This window comes from Urocitellus parryii, chromosome 5 (assembly GCF_045843805.1).
Source record: "Urocitellus parryii isolate mUroPar1 chromosome 5, mUroPar1.hap1, whole genome shotgun sequence".
In the NCBI taxonomy this organism is placed as follows: domain Eukaryota; kingdom Metazoa; phylum Chordata; class Mammalia; order Rodentia; family Sciuridae; genus Urocitellus; species Urocitellus parryii.
Window position 1 is genome coordinate 171242582 of NC_135535.1, and position 20015 is coordinate 171262596.

Below are 20015 nucleotides of genomic sequence, written 5' to 3' on the forward strand. Positions count from 1 at the left end.
AATCTTTCTTTCTAGCCTAATAAACATGAATTATTAAGTTAATCCCAAATTAGGGAAAACAAAACCATTTTTCCTATTTTCTGATATCTTTTTCTCATGATCTTTTAAAAATTGTTTTTTCTTTAATCATTAATGCTTCATCATTGACCTTTTCAGAAAATATCACTTTGATAATTTACAACCAAAGAAATAGTTCTTGACCATATAGCTAACATTCATTTATTTATTTATTTATTTTTCTAGCAAGTATAAATTTAATCCCCACTATGTGCCAAAATAAAAAAAAAAAACAGAGTTTTCTTTTCTGTCTTTTCTGCTTGGCAAATTCCTACTAACCCTTTAAAAACTCAGTATAGATTGTTTGCAATTTTGGGATGCCTTTTGTGATGTTTCCAGTTAGACAGATGTTACTTTTTTGCTCCCATATGATGTTATGCTTGAGAAGAGGTTTCATCATTTGTTTACCTGACCATTTCTTTCAGAAGGTCTATCAAGCACAAGAACTACATAATGATAGGTTCCAGATTTTCCCATACCTTGTACATTACCTGGTACATAATAGACATTTTAAAAACAATATTCTTTAATATTCCTATTTCATTTACATGAGGATATGGGATCTTTATAGTTTAATAAATTTGAAAAATATGAAAGTGTACCTTTTACAGTCATAGAAACATAAGATGAACTGTTAATATCTTGCCTTTATATGAATGTTTAGAATTTGGGGTACTTATAGTGTAAATACCAACCCATTAAAACACTTTTTTGCTTGCTAGAGGTAGTAGAAGTAGCTTGCTGGCAGGTGATTAATATCAACTCAGTCATTAGTGGGTAACCACTTCTACAGTCATACATACATATACATATACATACATTCTCTCTCTCTCTCTCTCTCTCTCTCTCTCTCTCACACACACACACACACACACACACACACACACGTACATATATATGGAGCAAATTGTCTCCTTAGTGCTCATATTATAGTCATTTCTTATCCGGTTTGAAAAAGACTTTTTTTTTTTTTTTTGCTTCTAGTGGAATAGATTTCCCACATTGTAATTTTCAAGTAAATAATAAAACATGACATGTATTTTGGGATAGGGTAATTATATGACTAAATTGATTTTTAATAAAAATATAAAGCCTGCATTATTTTTAGCATATAAAAATCCCTGATTTATTTAATATAATTAGATGATAATTTAGACTTTATGTAACTGTTCAATCTAACTCCTCTCAGTAAGACCTGACATTTTATTACTCTTTAAAACCCTGGCCATTTTCTAATTCTTTAATATTTGAAATGGTGCTTTATTACACTTAATGCAAGCAACACTAACTCTCTACTGTGTCACCATTTATTTTTCTGATAGGAATGATAAGTTGGGGAATCAGGACAGTTCAAATACAGAATTTACAATCCACAATACCTTTTCTGGAGGTTTGGTTTTTCTAATAATCAGTTTATTACTTCGTCTTTAATTAGAAATCATGCCTTTTTATGCTTTGAGCTGATAGTATATGTTTATAACTTTTTATAAAAGACATTGCAGTAAAGTCAATTTTAAATTGTCACTCATATTTTCAAAAACCTGAAATTGTTTTAAGATTTTTAACTTTCAGACAAAAATACTTTGTGTTTGAAGGTGAAGAGAGAAAACAAATCCTCATGCAGCCATTTATTGCTGCCCCATTCTCTTTCTTCCTTTCTACCCACCTTCTGCTTTTGGTAGAGTTTGGTTTCCTTAGTATGGTCCTTCTCTATTTTTCCTTTAATATTTATAAGACTCCTAATCACTTTAACATGATGGTTGTTTTCTAGGGAATCTCAAGGAGAACCTGTTGAATTAATTTTTTGTTGATTTTAGGACCTTCCATGTTGAAATATAGTTTAATCATCTCTGTGGTGATTGTGAAAATGCCCAATGTCTTTAAAGTCTGGAATATTTAGCAACAATCTAATTGGCTTGTTTAAACATTCTTCAGTAAGATTAAACATATCTCTGAATGGATTAATTTAGGTAGTCATTGTCTTGATTTTTTTAATTTTAAAGTAGCAAATCAGTCCTGTATCATCAGGGCTGGCTTTCGCTCATTGAGTCATTGTTCTGACTCACTTCCAGCCATGACATAATCTAATCCCTGACCACTGATCCTTGGCAGCCATTGTCTAATGCTAGTCAGGGAGGTAAAAGAGCACAAATGGTGTAGTGAAGTAGGTTCCCCCTTTCTATGGGAGAAATTAGATATATTGGGTAGATTATTTGTAGATTGTCATAGTAAAAAATTATTGCATCAGTAAAAAAGTTCATGTTTCAAAGTCTTTTTCCAAACTATTTTGACATTTAGCCCACATTACTTAATAGGAGGTACGTGTAAGAAAGGACAGTTTGTTACAAGCCACCCCTGTATAAATGCAGGCGCAGTCCTGCTCTATATATTTTAAGTATTTTGGGCTATTGAAAGATAACTGTTAAGATTTATATTTTTTCCATATTTATATGATAGTTGCACATTTCTTCTGATTTTTGTGGAATGTAACTATGCAGTTAGCACGGAGAAATACACATGAGGCATGTGAACCTTAAGAACTTTGCCATTGTCAGCTTCTGTTATTTTAGTTCTGTCAGAGACAATTTCAAATTTGTTTTTTTCTTAGCCAGTCATTCACAGGCCTGTTTTTTTCTTTTTAATGTTGCTGGGGATTGAACCCAGGTCCTCACATATGCTAGATGAGTACTCTGCCATGAGCTTCAATCACAAAGCTTACAATTTTTAATTTTACTAAATGAATGTTCACTCTTGGGTATGGTATATATGCTTTCTACATGTCAGCCATAGTGACAATGAGACAGAACAAAATGGAAACATTTTATTCTCAAAAAGAATGTTGAAAAGCAGGTTAGCATTATTAAGTGTGTTAATAAGTGTATAACTTACTTTTTGTTCAGATAATTAGAATTTCACATACGCTGACAATATAATCTTTATTCTGAATTTTGTCTGTCTACTGGTAATTTTGATTCTTGACAATGGTACAGTGCTTGGTAACATGATACACAACTTTACATTAAAAATACCTTTAAAATGGGTAATATTCTGAAGGTCATAGTTAAGTGTTTCCTGAAGATTAAACCAAAGTGCTATGGAAATCATTCTCATTTTCTCTTGCAGAGAAGGTTGTAAATCCTTAATTTATTAAGGCAGGAGTTTTTTTTTTTTCTATAATGAGTTACTACTTTAAAATTTTATTTCCCCCATTTAATTTTGGATCTTATTTAGTTTTATTGCCTGTATCATTTTTTTGGTTTCCATTTTCACTTGTATATATGTGTCTCATGAATTCACTTGAATATTGCAATTCATTTTTAATTAAAAAAAACACATACTTTCCATTGTAATGCATAATGAATACCTACAGACCCTAATTGGAATTTAACTTACATTATTTCTGTGTGACATTTCTAAGATAAATTGCTGCTAATGTTTTTTTTTTTTAATTTTAACAGCCTCAAGTACTACAGCCTTCCAGCAACCTGCCCAGACCCACAGACCACGCCCAGGGAAAACTAATAAAGCCACAACATATCGAGGCCCACAGTGAATGTGCAGTCCAGGGCATGCACCAGAGCAGTGCCCTTCCAGATGGAGGCTTTACACATGGCTTGCAACAAGAAAACAATTATGATTTGGAAAACCGGCATTCTTCATCAAGCCCACAGTTCAAAATGGATGTAATTAAGAGTGCACCTTCTGAAGCGAACTTGAACATGACCATGAATGTTCAAGAGCCTTATCGTTTGACAAAGAATCAGATTAGTGACATGCAGTTTATACCTACTTCTCTACAGACACCTCCCCAGTTAAGTATAGTAGATCAAGCTAAGAGAGTTGGAAGAGATCAGTCTCCACCGGTGGGCTACCCGTCTCAGCCCAAATCCTTAAAGCTGTTAAAGCCATGCACCTTAAGTTCTTTGGCACCCCCTCCAGATTCTGAATCATCTCCAAGTAGGACTCCCACTTCTAAGAAGTCACCGACAATCACACCATGTAATTCAGCAAAACTTCAGCCAACATCTAGTCAAACAAATCTGGCAAACAATCTGAATCTGAAAACATCTAAGCTCCGTCCCCCTTCCAGCTCTTTCAAACAAAAACAAATAAGCAGCCCCCAACTAGAACCTCAAAACTTCCAGTCCAAGACAAGTATCCCAAGGCCACTAGCACGACAAAAAGAAATCATGCAGAATCCAAATGGCAATTTACATTCTGGGGATTGTTTGGCTTCTAATCGATATTCTCGTCTTCCTAAACCAAAGATACATTAAGTACATAGCCATTACCTGCCAATTTGTTTTTTTTTTTTAAAAAAAAAAAAACAATCTGTTCTGTAATAGCTTTATGTGCAATTTGCTACCATGTTGGAGGTTCCACTGAAAGCCTGCAACTCTTAAAATTAAAACGTGGAAGCTTCTACTAGTTTGGCTCTTCCATTTTATATCCTGGTTGAAGTATATACCATTTGAGCATACTCGTCTCAGGTAAACACAGAAGTTTGCTTTCCCATCTCAGAAGCCTACAGAAGACTCTAATCATGCTAACCATCCCTCTGCACATCAGCAAAGTAATAATATTTCCCTCAGCAGGCAAGAAGTAGGCTTTGCTGATTTAGTCCTGTTGTATCCGTATTAATTGTGGTTATGCGAACCCCAGCTCCTTTCACTTGTTCCTCCTGTGACTATGGCTACTAATTTAACTCAAGATGTGGTGTTGATGGAAGTTGGTAATCTGTAGAGTTCTGGCCAGTGTTTTATATATTTAAAGGTCTATGCAAAAGCTTGTGATGAATAAAGGAGAAGGAGATCAGACTTTTAATGGGAAGACTATGTAAGTTTTATTTTTTTCTTACTGGAATCAGCAAGCTAGTCTTACTGTTTATTTGTTTACTAAATTCCCCAGACTGAAAATGTTCAATATTATATATAAACCAATTATATGTTGCTTTAACATCTTGTTTTTCATACATACATATATAATTTGTGCTTGTATTGCTACTAGTAAATTTGAAGAGCTTGAGATATACCTTGAAACTTGTACCTAAGGTATATCCATTTGTAACATATGTTGGTGCTAGAATTTTGCTGGCAACTCGGTTTTGAATACCACAGGACTTATGGATCCATCATAACTCTTTTTTGAAGGTTCCACAGCATTTACAGCATTTATTTTAAGTAAGTCTTTATTATAATTATTTATATTTATTGACTTATGTTAATATCTGAAGACTGGAATAGTGGACTTGAAATATTTGCACAAAACTTTGATGGTATATAAATTTAAAACTTATTTTCTATAGCAAAACAAGTTAAATATTTTGAGAAAAGTTATAAATTTAAGTAAGACTATCTTGAGAAAGTTGGAATTCATAATAGTTTCACATTTCTGAGTTTCTTAGGTTTCTCTTTTCTGTTGTTGTACATTTGACAATTTCTTGAAAGTTAGATTTTGGAAGAAAAATAGAATTGTAGATGGGAAATAGTGTTTCGTTAAAGAGTATTTCAAAGGGAGTATGCTTATTTATTTTAATGTGCTACAAAAGGTGTCTGTTAAACCCCCAAGCAACCATGTGCATGAACCCAATCAGGCTGCAGGCCACTTGTCAGACAATTCAGTTCATTTGCATTCTGTTCTCCCAAATCATGTCATCTTTAGGCTGGTCATGTGTAGCTAATTTAATTGGAATTAATACTTTTCAGACAGATAATCTTACAAGGCCAATTTTTATTTTGATCAGCTGACCAAAAGTATACCAAATGGAATGATGGCCAAAAAAGATAAGTCACTCAAATTCTAGGGGTTCCTTCTAAAAATGTACTTTGGTTAAATTATATGCCACTTTATAAGAGAAACAACAGCAAGTGCTTTAGTGGAAATTTCCAAAGAGGTGTTCCTTACCATCTGATGCAGTCTTCCCTTTCTTATCAGAGAACCATTAAGTGAATTTTCCATTCCAGTATACAGAGATTATATCTGTAACAGGTGAGCAGCACAAATCTAGTATCATACTTTTATACCACAGCACTTCTGCCAGAAAAGTGCTGGAGTTTAGAAAATGCTTTGCATGGTCCAGATATTGTTGGTACACAGTCATCCTACATATAAGCAAAGTACTTTTTTTTGTGTGAAGGTGAGCTATAATGACCACAGCTATAGATAGACACATTTTGAAGGAGAAAACTGATTTCATATATTGCAAATAGGATGCTATCATACTGTATTTCCCTAAAGTAAAGCATACTAATGAATTAGTAGGTTTTTGGTTTATTATTAGAATTTGGTGTTACTAGAAGACCCTTATGAAATATTATTTACAAGTTGGTCTTATTCCTAGGGGAAAAGTTTTTAATTTATTTTTCATGCTGTAGTCTGAAGGAAATGTCTTTATACATAAAAATGTTGACTCCACTTATTTGTTTATTCTAATATTTTTTCCACTCTTTTTTCTTCCTCCCTGATGTATTTACGTAATCTTAACTTACTAGTTCAGCTTCTATGTACCTTGGTTGAGCTTCATCTTGACAAAAGAGGCTCATCAATATAATTATGAAGCATAATACATTTAAGAGAAAAATATCTAGGATGCTTACACAAAAAACAAAGTATATATCTGCAGTTTTCCTTAAAAGCTACAAGAATATTATGCTTGTCTGCTCCTTAGAAAATGTTATGTCAGAAATGGAAATGAGTGTAGCTCTACTGAATAATCAGAGATCACCTTCTCAGATTTGGCTTGACCTTTGTTTATTGCTTCTGTAAATCAACTCTGTGCCAAGTCCTCCTTTGCAGGAACTTAGATCACTTTTACTTTTGGTATTGGTGAAGATGATGGGAGTAATGAATTCTGAGTCCTGTGGAAGAAGTTCTCTAGGGTTGGTTAAATTTCATATTTGTGTAAGAGCAAAAAGTATGCAGAATTATATATTTGGCTGTTAATGGATGCATATTGATTTTTTTTAAATAAAGTGTATATTATTGTTATAGGTGCAGATGATTTTAAGACTTTAAGCAAAGGATTATAGAGTTATATCATTTAGAATGTTTCTTAATCACTGAGACCACCTGGTATTTTTCTTTTGGAGTCTCATTTTCATTTGTGCAATATTTCCAGGCAAATAGACTACTGTTCATTGTAGTTTATATAGATATTAGGGAACTTACTAAGTATTTTAACAAGTAAAAATCTGAATATGAAACTAAATTTCAGATTTGCACTTTAAATGAGCTTAATTGCTTGGAGTTGTGCCTGAAATATCAAAATGCCTCCTCTTGGGTGTGGCTTTGTTTAGTGAAATGAATCTCTCTGTAATTGTTGCTGTTTGAAGATATCACTACAGCCTTTCACAGAATTATATTCACAGCATGTCACTTTTCCCATTAAAGCACTATGTTTTCTTCAGATGTTCCATTTTCCCTTTTAGTGTTTTATTCAGTTCATCAAAGAGATTATAACCCTCACAGCTGTCACTTCCAAAAGTTCCTGTGGAGTAGATGGTGTTACAGACACAGAGGTGCACTCTCAGTTTCCAAGCAGTTGTCCTGCTGGTTTCCTGGCCTCCCGGGCCCTAGATGCACTTTCAAATTACCAAACAGGCCTGCAATGAAGGTCAATAAGACTGCAGCACCATTTCAGTTTCAGTTTACATTCCAGCTGACTATAGTTTTCATGTTGGTAAATTAGTTTTGGGTAGTTATGTTTGCATGCTTATGCACACATCTGAAAATTATTTATAGTTGTAATACAAATGATTATCTGATGTTTTTCCTTGGGGATAATGGCCTCACAATTTTTCTTAATTCTGATTCACTTGAATTCTATTTTGCTTTTGTCTTTCCATATGTTCCTTAAAGTTTTCTGCTGCAGCAATTTGAGAGAATACATTTGGATAAATGATTATATGATGGTGGACACCAATCTAAAATTATGTTATTAATTAAAGATATATGTCTTAACCTTTTGGGGAAAAAACTTCCCACGTTCTTTTTGGTAAAGCATTACCATAACAAGATTATACTGACCTTGAGAATTTAAAGTCTCTAAATCAAGACTAACTAAAACAAAAATAATATCTACTATTGTGGTTTCCATTGATTTAAGAAACCAATTCAAGTACATACTGTATATTAGAATTTGCTTGTAAAATGGATTATAAAAACCAATGTAAAGTCCTTTCCTGAAAAAGTTGGCATAGTAAATAAAAAATAAAGTTCATAATTATAAAAATTCTCTTGTCCTTCTCAACGTTGCCTTCTTTAGTTTATATTTTCTCAATGTCTTCTTTCCACAAAGATATAAATATTGTTCATTTAGTTAATTTTGTTTTACATACTCCCCTTCACATACACACCAAACCTCCAGCCTTGATGGGTGAGTAGGAATTGAGGAACTTTTTCTTCTTCTGTTTTCACAGTTTCAGTCAGTGATCTAGTGCTTCAGTTTTTACTTCAATAAAATATCTTCTTTATCTTAGGAAAATATTTAAGACAGTGGGTATTGAATATTTGAAAAACCCGTGCCTTGGATTAGAATGTAGTAGAAGGGGGCAAACATTTTCATTTTAATTATTTTGTTTTACTATTTTTAAACATCACATGTATAGAATACCCTGAAGCAAGAAAGGTGTTTAATGAAGTTTTACATAATTGGGGAGGGGAGGCAGGTAGGAAATCTATTTTTTTAATTTTCCTATTTAATCAAATATAATAAAATATAAAAGGTGGATCCACGTATACTGGGAAAATGGTTACATACGTGCTGGAAAAAGTGTGATTGAACGTGCATGAGTAATAAATTCCATAATGGCATTAACTGCCTCTTAAGATATCTATATTCAAAATTAAGACCATGTAAGTTATTATTAGTAAGTACTTATAGTGACTCAGATTTTTTTCCTTTTTGTTTGCTCATCAAGTGTGACCATTTTAGTTTCTTCATATTGCTATTGATTCTACATGTAACATTCTGAAAATCTTTTCCCCCCGCAGAAAAGTCAGTTGAGCAAAAGTTAATGATTCTGGCTTCTTCCTTTGCTAATTGGGTGTAAGTAGTTTGGGTGAGATGGCTTAAATGTGCCACTTGGGGGGTGTACAGAAGTGAAAATGGTAGAGTCCTGGCCTTGGAGCTTATGAACCCACCAGTGTTTTTGTTTGATTGGTTTTGGTTGTTTTTGCAGTGCTGCGGATGGAACCCAGGGCCTGCCCAGGCTAGGGGAGCTCTCTATCACTGGGAAACACACCAGCCCCACAATTGGTTTTAAATGTCACCATTTTCTTCAGAACCTAGCCTTTCCCATGTGTTCTCTGCTCATCATTTTCCTTTGAATGCAACAGTAAAACTCTTGTGCTAACTTTCTGCATTCATTTTCATTTTATTTTAGGCTTGAATTCCCTTGAACTTTTCTCATCTTTGGTTTTATAGTGTTTATTCTTGGTTGGTTGCATGCCTTCATCTTCCTCTGAAAACCTGGCCTTCTGTAATCTAATTTTATGCAAGAACTCCTCTAGACATATAAGATATTATAAAATCTGCTTTCTACTTTAGGTTCTTAGAATTTAATTTGAGGATTCTCAACTATGCTAAGCCACCTTCCCTTTTATAGTCTTAGCTCATATGTTCTTACTTCCAAGCTTTGTTTCTTTCGACCCCATTCTCTTCTATAGACAAAATCCAAATATTTTGAAATATCTGGTGTTTTATGCCATTGGATCCCTGAAGAGATTCTTAGGTCTTGCACAGGAGGCTTTCCTTTATCGAGGAGTATCCCCACCCCCCATACTACCACCTCCACAACCCTCATGTTGGCTTCTGTTCTGTGCAAAAATGAGACGAACTCAGAAACTTCCCCATAGGCACTTTCCTGATTTCTCATAAAAGTGATATTGCTAATTTCCAGGTCTCAAAACATGACCTGTTATTTTACCCTTATCTGGGTAAATTCACACCTGTTCTATGTGAATTCTTTGGTAGGTAATATTTTAAGTGAGTACAGAATGGATATCTTCTTAGCAAAAGCACATCTCAAATGTCGATCTGCTAAAGTGAAAGAAAGTTAACTGTACTACTTTCATTTCCCATAAGAAATGTCATTAATGCCATTTCTATAAGATCCTATAAAGAAACTGCATGCACACTTTCACTGGAAAATGTCCATAGCACTATTTCTCTTATCACCAAACTAGGAAGAATTAAAGTATCCTACACATTAAAATGTGTAAATAAGTTGCTGAGTGTGGAATACAACAAGTAAAATAAGTGAAAAACAGATAAAATCACAAGTGTGATCAATATTGAGTCAAAAAGAAAGTCATAAAAACACTAGGGACTATTCCCCTTCATATAGTGTTCAAATTGGGCAAAACTCACTGCCTTGTTTATAGATATTGACACAGCTCATAAAAGTTTAATTAAAGAAAAGCACCATCAGAAAATACTGAGGACCAGGAATTATAAAACTACAACTATAGGTAGATGAGTTTACCAATGATATCTGAAGTCAAGAATCTCAGAGGATGCAGCATGTTAACCAAGAAAGCAAGTGAACCAAAAGCCTGAAGTGGAAATTAGAAACTACTGATTGCATCTGAAACACAAGTCAAATTACACACACACAGATTTGGAATTCACAGTGGTAGAATACACACTTTGATTAGATGAAAGAATAGATACACCACAAGTGCTTTCCTCCATTATTCCCTCATCAGGTGCTGCTGGGAGGTACCTTTCCCAGACAAACATGGGGGACTTCCTGTAAATGAAGGGAACAAAATTCCTTTCATGAATGAAGTATTGGGGAGGAGGTCACAGGGGCACATGCCCATGTGATGTGGCCCATGCAGTGGGGGATGCCATAGTGTAGATGTTGTGTCTTTGTGCTCCTCCACTATGAGTTGTAAACAAACACCTGAAAGTCAAAGCAATTCTTCTGCCTACTGGAATGTTCCAGCCAACATTCTCAACAAGAAAGAGTACTACTGTTGTGGAAAAGAGACCTTATTCAAACAAAGAAGTAAAAATGTCAGGGAGCTAATGCACCTAAAGGGCCTATTTCTTCTAAACGTAAAGAGAGGTAGGTCAGGATAATAATGTATTTGTAGAAAATCAACAGATGCAGATAGACTAAAAAGGAAAAAAAGGTTTTAAAGGGGAGGAATTATAAAACTAATCATCTGATTCCCAACAATCAAAGAAGCCTGGAAAATAAAGTTAAGGCATTTGAAAGAATATAGAATAAAGATACAAAAAGCAGAGATGATGTAGGGAAATACAATTTCAATTTTTGGTTTTGCATACTGATTATATAATAACAATCTTAAAATTTTAATAGTTTAATTATTTTTATCTTTTTGCCATTTGAGCATTTTTATATAACTATCACGTGCAATTATGAAACACTATGATTTACTTTTACCAATTATTGAAATTCTATTTTTTTCTTCTTAACCTACTAATTAGAATTCTCCAAATACGTTTCAATGATGGTAGTTGTAGCCATGCTTTCCTTTAAATACAGACATTGGTTATTACTTGTAAATAGCTATTTTTATGGAAGAGTTCTTCCATATTTAATTTTCTAAATGTCCTGTATTGACAAGAGTTATAAATTAGTAAGGGATGTTGGATTTTATCATATCTCTTCACAATATTATGGTTTTGATCATAAGTTTTTCTTACCTTAGCACTTTTTAAAAAAATATTTTTTAGTTGTTGTTGGACCTTTATTTTATTCATCTATATGTGGTGCTGAGAATCGAAGCCAATGTGTCACACATGCTAGGCAAGCGCGCTACCACTGAGCCACAACCTCAGCCCTACCTTAGCACTTTTTAAAATTATTTTTGGGGGGTTACCAGAGATTGAACTCAGGGGCTCTCAACCACTAAGCCACATCCCCAGCCCTATTTTGTATTTTATTTAGAGACAGGGTCTCACTGAGTTGTTTAGCGCCTCACTTTTTGCTGAGGCTGGCTTTGAACTTGAGATCCTCCTGTCTCAGCCTCCTAAGCCACTGGGATTTCAGGTGTGGGCCACAGCGCCTGGCCCCTTAGCACTTTGATGGGATGAATTATATGACTACATTTTCTCTCGATAAAGTATATTGGATTTCTTGAATATGCTTTTTTGTTTGTTTAAGTATTTAGTTTTATGAAGCAATCAAGACTAAGGTTCAGGATTGGGGGAAGAATCTTGTCTCTTGCTGAGGACATTATTTGTCCTTTCTCTCTCTGGGCGCTGGCCAGTCACTCTGTTTACTAGATTGGTGGGCATTGGAGAGGTTTCCCACACTTGGAAATCCTGGGGAGGAACCACATCAGATTTTTTTTTATTAGAGCTTTATTGTTATACCTAGTAGTAGGGTTCATTTCCAACAAACTCATACATGCATGGAGTTTGATTTCAGTTCATGAACCCTCTCATTTCCCTCCCTGCTTTTCTTCCCAGCCTCCCTCCTTTTTCCCATTCTCTTTCCTCCACTCTTCTGGACTTCCTTCTGCTGGCCTATTAATTTATATTTGGTTATTTCTACCTATGCATAAAGATGAAGTTCCCTGTCATATATGTATAGAACATTTTTTAAGAGTTCATCCTGCATTTTCTTCCCTCACCCATGGCTTTTTTCTGCCTCTTGATCTTCTACATTACTATCCTTCTCTTTCCCTTTCCTTTCTTTTACTCTTGCTTCCTTATATAAGATAAAACATGGCCTTATGAGTTCATAGCTATTGTGAATTGGGCTACTATGAACAGAGGCAGCTATATAGTATGCCTGTTGTAGATCTTTGGGGAAAATACTAAGGAGTGGGATAACTGAGTCATATGGTAGTTCATCCCTAGTTTTTTGAGGAATCTCCACACTGCTTTTCAGAGTGGTTGTCCTATTCTGCAGGCCCACCAACAATGCATAAATGTACCTTTTCCCCCAGAACCTGGACAGCATTTACTCATACTCTTGGTCATTGCCCTTCTGACTGGGATGAGATGAAATCTTAGTGTAGTTCTGATTTGCATTTCCCTGATTGTTAGATATGTTGAACATTTTTTCATATATTTGTTGGCCATTTGTGTTTTTTCTCTTCAGAAGTTTCTGTTTAGTTTGTCCATTTATTGATTGGGTTATTGGGTTGTTGGGGTTTTTTTGTTTGTTTGTTTTTGTTTTTTTTTGGTGTTAACTCTGAATTCTTCATGTATTCTGGATATTAATCTCCTTTCAGGAGAGTAGCCGGCCGAGATTTTCTCCCATTCTATAGGCGCTCTCTTCATACTCTCATCATTTCCTTTGCTGCACAGAAATTTTTTAGTTTGATGACATCCAACTCATTGATTCTTGGTTTTATTTCTTGTTTTTTGGGAGTCTTGTTAAGGAAGTTGGCACCAGCACCTGTGTGATGGAGCGTTGGCCCTATGTTTTCTTCTAGTAGTAGTAAAATGTCTGGTCTAATTCCTAAGTCTTCAATCCATTTCTATTTGAGTTGTATGCAGGGTGAGAGATAGGGGTCCAGTTTTATTTTTCTACCTATAGCTTTCCAATTTTCCCAACACCATTTGTTTGAAAGGCTGTCTTTTCTCCAAAATGTAAATTGGCACCTTTGTCAATTATCAGAGGGCTATAGGTATGTGGATTTGTCTCTTGTGTCTTCTATTCAGTTCCATTAATATTCATGTCTATTTTGATGTCAATACTATGCTGTTTTTGTTACTACAGCTCTGTAGTATGATTTTCAGATCAGGTATTATTATGCCTCCTACTTTGCTTTTCTTTCTTAGTATTGCTTTGGCTATTCTGAGTCTCTTATTCTTCCAAATGAATTTAAAAATTATTTTCTCTAATTTCATGAAGAATACCATTGGTATTTTGATGCAGATTGCTTGGAATACAGATATACTGCTTTTGAGTAGTATGGCTATTTTGACAATCTTAATTCTTCCTATCCAAGAACATGGCATGTTTTCATCTTCTAAGTTCTTCTTCAATTTTTTTCTTCAATGTTCTATAATTTTCATTATAGAGCTCTTTTGCCCCCTTGGTTAGATTAATTCCCCTGATGGTTGTTGTTTTTGTTTTGTTTTGAGATTATTATGAATAGGATTGTTTTCCTTGTTTCTTCCTTGGCTGAATCTTGGTTTTAAAACAGGGAGTGTCAGTTTTGTCCACACAGAGAAGCCTTCTTATATGAGGTGACCTTCTATTCAGCAGTGGGGTCGGGATGAGCTTGTTCATGTATGGCTAATCAAAAGTGACCCAGGTGTGCCTGTCACTGCTTATCAAGTTGCCACTCTCAGCATCCCACTTATATGGAAGACAAGGGAATACATAATTACAGGTAGGCAATGACTTACATGTTTAAAATGTGGGTACAATACCAATCTAACCCATAAACTCCTAAGGAGACAGAATGAAAAAGAGGGAAGTGACTTTTGTCATTCATTGTATTAATATTTCCTTTTTCTCTTCGAAGATTAAGGGTCTAATAATAGCTATATCAAATGTCACCCCCTCAAAAAATCTGCCTTGTTTCCCATATTTAAAAATTGTAAAACCATTCTGCTTATCCCAAATTTATCTCTTTTTAACTTACTATTAATTCATTTAGTATGTGTAATGCTTAATATGTTTCCTCTTTCATTAGTTCATAAGCATTATAAGGGCAGGATTTTGTTAGTTTTGTGATGGATAGTAGATAGAAAGTCTACTTTTGGGGAAAGAGTGGTGGCCATCAGTTCTGTGGAAGGAATTTTCTTCTGAGGATCTTTGCTGCTATTTTCTGGTTAAAGAAGAGAGGTCCCATCCCTGGACTCACATTTTCCAATGAGCTGATCAACAGAGATGAAGAACTTCTCTATGAATTTGCTTGCCTAATGTTTCAGTACTTAGTAAATAAGACTTCAGAAGAAAAGGGTGAGGGAGATCATTGTTAATGCTGTCAAAATTGAGCAGGAGTTTTTAACAGAAGACTTGCCAGTTGGCCTCATTAGGATGAACTGTGTTTTGATGAGCCCGTATATTGAATTTGTGGCTGAAAGATTACTTGTGGAACTTGGATTCTCAAAGGTTTTTCAGGCAGAAAATCCCTTTGATTTTATGGAAAACATTTCTTTAGAAGGGAAAACAAATTTCTTTGAGAAACAAGTTTCAGAGTATCAGCATTCTGCAGTTTAGAAACTACAGAGAATGTCTTTACCTTGGATGCAGATTTTTTAAATCCTCCCCCACGGAAAGGCCTTATAACCTGTAATGGGTAAATGAAAGTCTATTTTTCTCTACTTAAAAAAAAACAACATATTTACTTTAAAGACATGGGAATTTTATCAAAAGGAAATCTAAAAACAAATTTTAATTACATTGAATTCGTATAAATACACTCTAATTTTCCTGTACAATAAGAGTTACTTTTTGTGTTGTTACTAGAATATATTGGGGTGTAGGGTCAGATATGGGTTTCAGGTTCTGCCCTTACTCCTTTTTGTCACTCTTGGCAGATCAATTAATCTCTGTAAACCTCAGAGTACTTATTTTAAAAATAGGTATAATAATAGATCCTAAATTCATAGAGTAATATGAGGATTAAGTGCTTAGTTAGTACTACCACCACTACCACCACCACTATCGTTATTATTGATAGGGTTAATTGTAGTGATATTATAACATGTCCTCTCCCCCAAATAATTATGATTCTAGATCCTAAGATCTAGAAATAATTAGATCCCTATATTTTTACTATTTTGGGGAAGAATGTAAGAATTACCTTAGAAAGATCATAATTATCATCCACATGAGAATAACTTCCTTGAATTTCTCAGTAGAAATGAAATTTAGTTCTTAGTCGCTTTAGGAGGGATACTCATGGAGTAGAATCTGGAGGTTATCATGGCAGTTGACCTTATAAGCAAAATGATTCTTCTACTTCAGAATTAAAATGATAGCTGTTGCTAAATTTAGCCCTGGAATGTTTAGAACCAGGATGAATTGGCTAGAATAGCATTTCCCAAAGAATATTCTCAGAGCTATTAGCCCCTCTAGATGTGTGTGTGTGTGTGTGTGTGTGTGTGTGTGTGTGTGTGTGTGAATGTGCGCGCGTGTGCAAGAAAAAGGAATTCGGAGGTCAGATGAATTTGGGAAATGCTGTACACTGCATCTTTCTAGAATGTGCATTTAGTACCTCAAAGACTGAGAAAGTCTACAGTCCAGATACTAATCTCTCCTTGTACATTCCAAACATACTCAACACAGATCTGTTTTTCACCTGTTAAGATCCCCTCAGCTAGTTTTCCTCAAAACATACCATGGGAAAAGCTGCCTAGAATCATTTCTACAAACAGGAAATGGACTAAGACAGGGAAATTTTGGTAGGGATTATTGAATCATTTCAGATTTGTATCAAGCTGAGGAAGGTACCCAAGACTGTTATCAGCTACATTTCTTAATATTCTTAAAATTCTTTTATGTTATTAAAAAATAAATAGAAGTGAGCCATGTGAAGTCTAGGATAAACTTGGTGAAGATTGCATTAGTTGTTTGTCTTTGTTTTAATACAGAATAAAATGGAATTAATGTAAGCTTTTTCCAATCTGTGAGGTCCTGCAGTGTATCCTGCAGATATACCCTCACCTGCACTTTTGATGTCCCCATTTAATGTCATTTTCAATCTTGGCATTCTAAGTACATGTAAGGATTAATCTCTTCCAAACTCATTAAAAACCAGAATGCTGGAAGTTGTGTTTCTGGTTTGTTGTTTTTATAATTGTACTTATGTTTGCTAAGTCACTATTGTGCATAGCAGGGTGTAGTAGAAGTACAGCAAATCAAGTTTTGCACAGAACATTCACATTTACAGGAATACTCACGTTTAGAGATTATGAACAAAACCATGCTTTTGTCCCACTTTTAAAAAGTAAAGCAATAGAATCACTATGTGTGCTTCACTTTCTATTAAATATGAACAGCTGAGTATATAAGAGGCTCATTCAGTGGGTCAAGAGACAACACTATGAATACCTGTGTAATATGTGGTCAAATCTAGATGCTAGTGGGAGTTGGACCTCTGATCCTGACCTGAAGAGAGGACTTATTCATTACATAAATTAACAAGAGAGGGGGGGATATGGGTCTGCGTTCTATCTGTTGACAAGTAAAATGAGCAATTCATTAGTTTTTTGGTTGTCTGAAAAAATATATTTTTGTAAGAAATTAAAAATACAAAAATTGAATTAAATATAGTCATAATGTCAGCATCCAAGTTGAATAGACCAAACACATGAACATGAACTAGAAATAAAGGATATCTGAACAATATAGTAGATTTATTTACTACAACATTGATTTTTGGATTCTATGAACCAAAAAGGTCTTATTTTCAAGAGAAAAAAAATGGAGTAATTTAGAGATTTCTAAAATTCAGCTGTTAAGTAAAACACAAAAAAATCACATAAGCACTGGGAAAGGTGGCACATGCATGTAATCCTAGTGACTCAGGAGACTGAGGCAAGAGGATTGTGAGTTCGAAACTTAATACCTCACTTTTTCAGCAAAAGTGAGGTATTAAGTAACTCAGTGAGACCCTGTCTCTGAATAAAATACAAAATAGGGCTGGGGATGTGGCTCAGTGGTTGATGCCCCTGAGTTCAATCCCCAGTACAAAAAAAAAAAAGTATATAAGCTATATTATCTGACTGTAGAGGTATAACTATTGAATTACTATAATTTATAAGGCATATCTGACTATAGTGCTAAAAAGAGAATAGAATAAAAATATAAAAATTATACTGATTACAACAGAACTAGAAAATAATACTCATATCAAGGAGATTATAACAAAAAATTTTAATTGAAAGGTTTATAAGAACAGACACTGCTGATGATTATTAAATGAAGCCCAAGTGTTTGATGAGGCAAACTAATAGTATTAAACTCTTCTTTTATAAATTAAAATAAATTTAATAAATGGGCTAAAGTTGAAATCCAAGAATTGGGAAATGTAATTTTTTAAAAAGCAGCTGAAGAGAACAAATGAAATTACTATGAATAAGTGTAGATGTGATAAATTAAAACAGAAATAAATAAGTAGACTGAACATTGACTGGTTAATTGAATAAAGCATCCTAAGTGGCTGTGTAGTCTTTCTGATGTGGGGATTATCATTTGAAAAGCAAAAATTTTCTACTTCCTGCCTACATACTATATTTCTCTTCCCCCAAATGAGTACCCATCCTAGTGGTTTATTATCTACACTTTGAATCTAACTTCTGCCAGTTTAAAGTGTGAAAAAAAGATAGTTTTGTTTTTATCTCTTCAGATATACATCACATACTTTAGAACTTTCTTTTTAAAATTCACTATTGAGTGTTTTGAAAGATATTCACAGGGTTGTTCAATCAGCACCTCCAAGGAGCATCCTGTAGGCGTTAGCAGTCATTCTGTATTTCTCCTTCCTGCTTGTATCTGGGTTTCTACTATTTTACTTTTTGTTTCCACGGGTTTGCCTGTCCTGAACAGTTTATTCGAATAGAATCAGATTAGAGTGGCATGTTGGCACTTGGCCTCTTTCATAAACATTTTAGCATAATGATTTCAAGACTCATCCATACTTTGCATGTATCATCTCTCTTTTCATTTTTAGGAATGATCGTGTTCTATTGGTTGGCTGTACTATATATGTTCATCCATTTGTCACTTAATGGACATTTAGATTATTTCTACTTTCTGGCTATTATAAGATACTGCTATTAGAAATGCTCACAAATGTTTTATGTGCGTATGTTTTTTATTTTCTTGGACACTACCTAGAAGTTGAAGTTTCAGGTCATGTAGTAAGTGTATGTTTCACTTTTTCAGGAACTGCCTGTTTTCCACAGTGGCTGCATATTTTTACATTCCCACCAACAATGTCTTAGGCTTCTAATTTCTCCAAACTTTGTCAACATGTTATTGTCTGTCTTTTTGATTATAGCCATACTAGTGAGTGGGAGGGAAGATATTATCTCATTGAGGTTTTGATTTGCATTTTCATAATAACTAATGATGTAAAGTGCTCTCAAGTGCTTATTGTCCAGCGTTCTATCTTCTTTGGAGAAATGTCTAGTGAAATTCTTGGTCCATTTTGGAGGGATGGAAGATACTGGGGATTGAACTCAGGTGCACTCTACCACTGAGCCACATCTCCAGCCCTATTTTGTATTACATTTACAGACAGGGTCTTATTGAGTTGCTTAGTGACTCACTAAATTGCTGAGACTGGCTTAGAACTCATGATCCTCCTCCTGCCTCAGACTTACAGGAGTGTGCCACTGCACCTGGCCTCTTGGTCCATTGTTTTTTTTTAAGAGAGAGTGAGAGAGATAGAAGGAGAGAGAGAGATAGAATTTTTAATATTTATTTTTAGTTTTCGACGGACACAACATCTTTGTTTGTATGTGGTGCTGAGGATCGAACCCGGGCTGCACGCATGCCAGGCGAGCGTGCTACCGCTTGAGCCACATCCCCAGCCCTCTTGGTCCATTTTTAACGTGGGTTATTTTTGTTTTTAATCAATTGAGTTGTAAATGTTATTTACATATTCTGGATATATGTGTATATTTTTTTTCAAAATTTTTATCTCTTTTGTTTTAAAGCAAGATCACAAAGATTTATATGTATGTTTAAGAGTTTTGTAGTGTTCGAGCTTACATTTATTTTTAATTAGTTTCTTCATTTACTTAATGGTTATGATGATTGGCAACTCTTACATTTAGATATATGAACCATTTTCATTTGTAATCTATTCTTGCACATATGCTGGGTAACAAGTCAGCTTTATTATTTGCATTGGAGATCCAGCTTTCTCAACACTGTTTGATGGAAAAAATTCCTCTTCCCATTGAATTGTTTGAATACCCTTGTTGAACATGAGATGTGAAGAAGTAGATATGTTTATTTCTGAACTCTAAATTCTATTCCATATTTCTGATCTTATGGTATCCC

General features: G+C 34.4%; 1 protein-coding gene and 1 pseudogene across 3 annotated transcripts in view; both read left to right on the forward strand.

Moving 5' to 3' along the window:
• Nucleotides 1–8266, forward strand: part of Ccser2 (coiled-coil serine rich protein 2) — a 141917-nt gene extending 133651 nt beyond the window's left edge. For 2 of the 3 annotated variants that reach the window (XM_077798594.1, XM_026397015.2), the window contains one exon: nucleotides 3516–8266. In XM_077798594.1, coding sequence (XP_077654720.1) covers nucleotides 3516–4334 — 819 coding nt within the window. In that variant the 3' untranslated portion in view covers nucleotides 4335–8266. The remainder of the gene's footprint in view (nucleotides 1–3515) is intronic. The other variant, XM_026397016.2, reaches the window with a different exon arrangement.
• Nucleotides 8267–14735: 6469 nt separating this feature from the next.
• On the forward strand, nucleotides 14736–15301 carry LOC113188616 (ribonucleoside-diphosphate reductase subunit M2 B pseudogene; annotated as a pseudogene).
• The last annotated feature ends 4714 nt before the right edge of the window (nucleotides 15302–20015 follow it).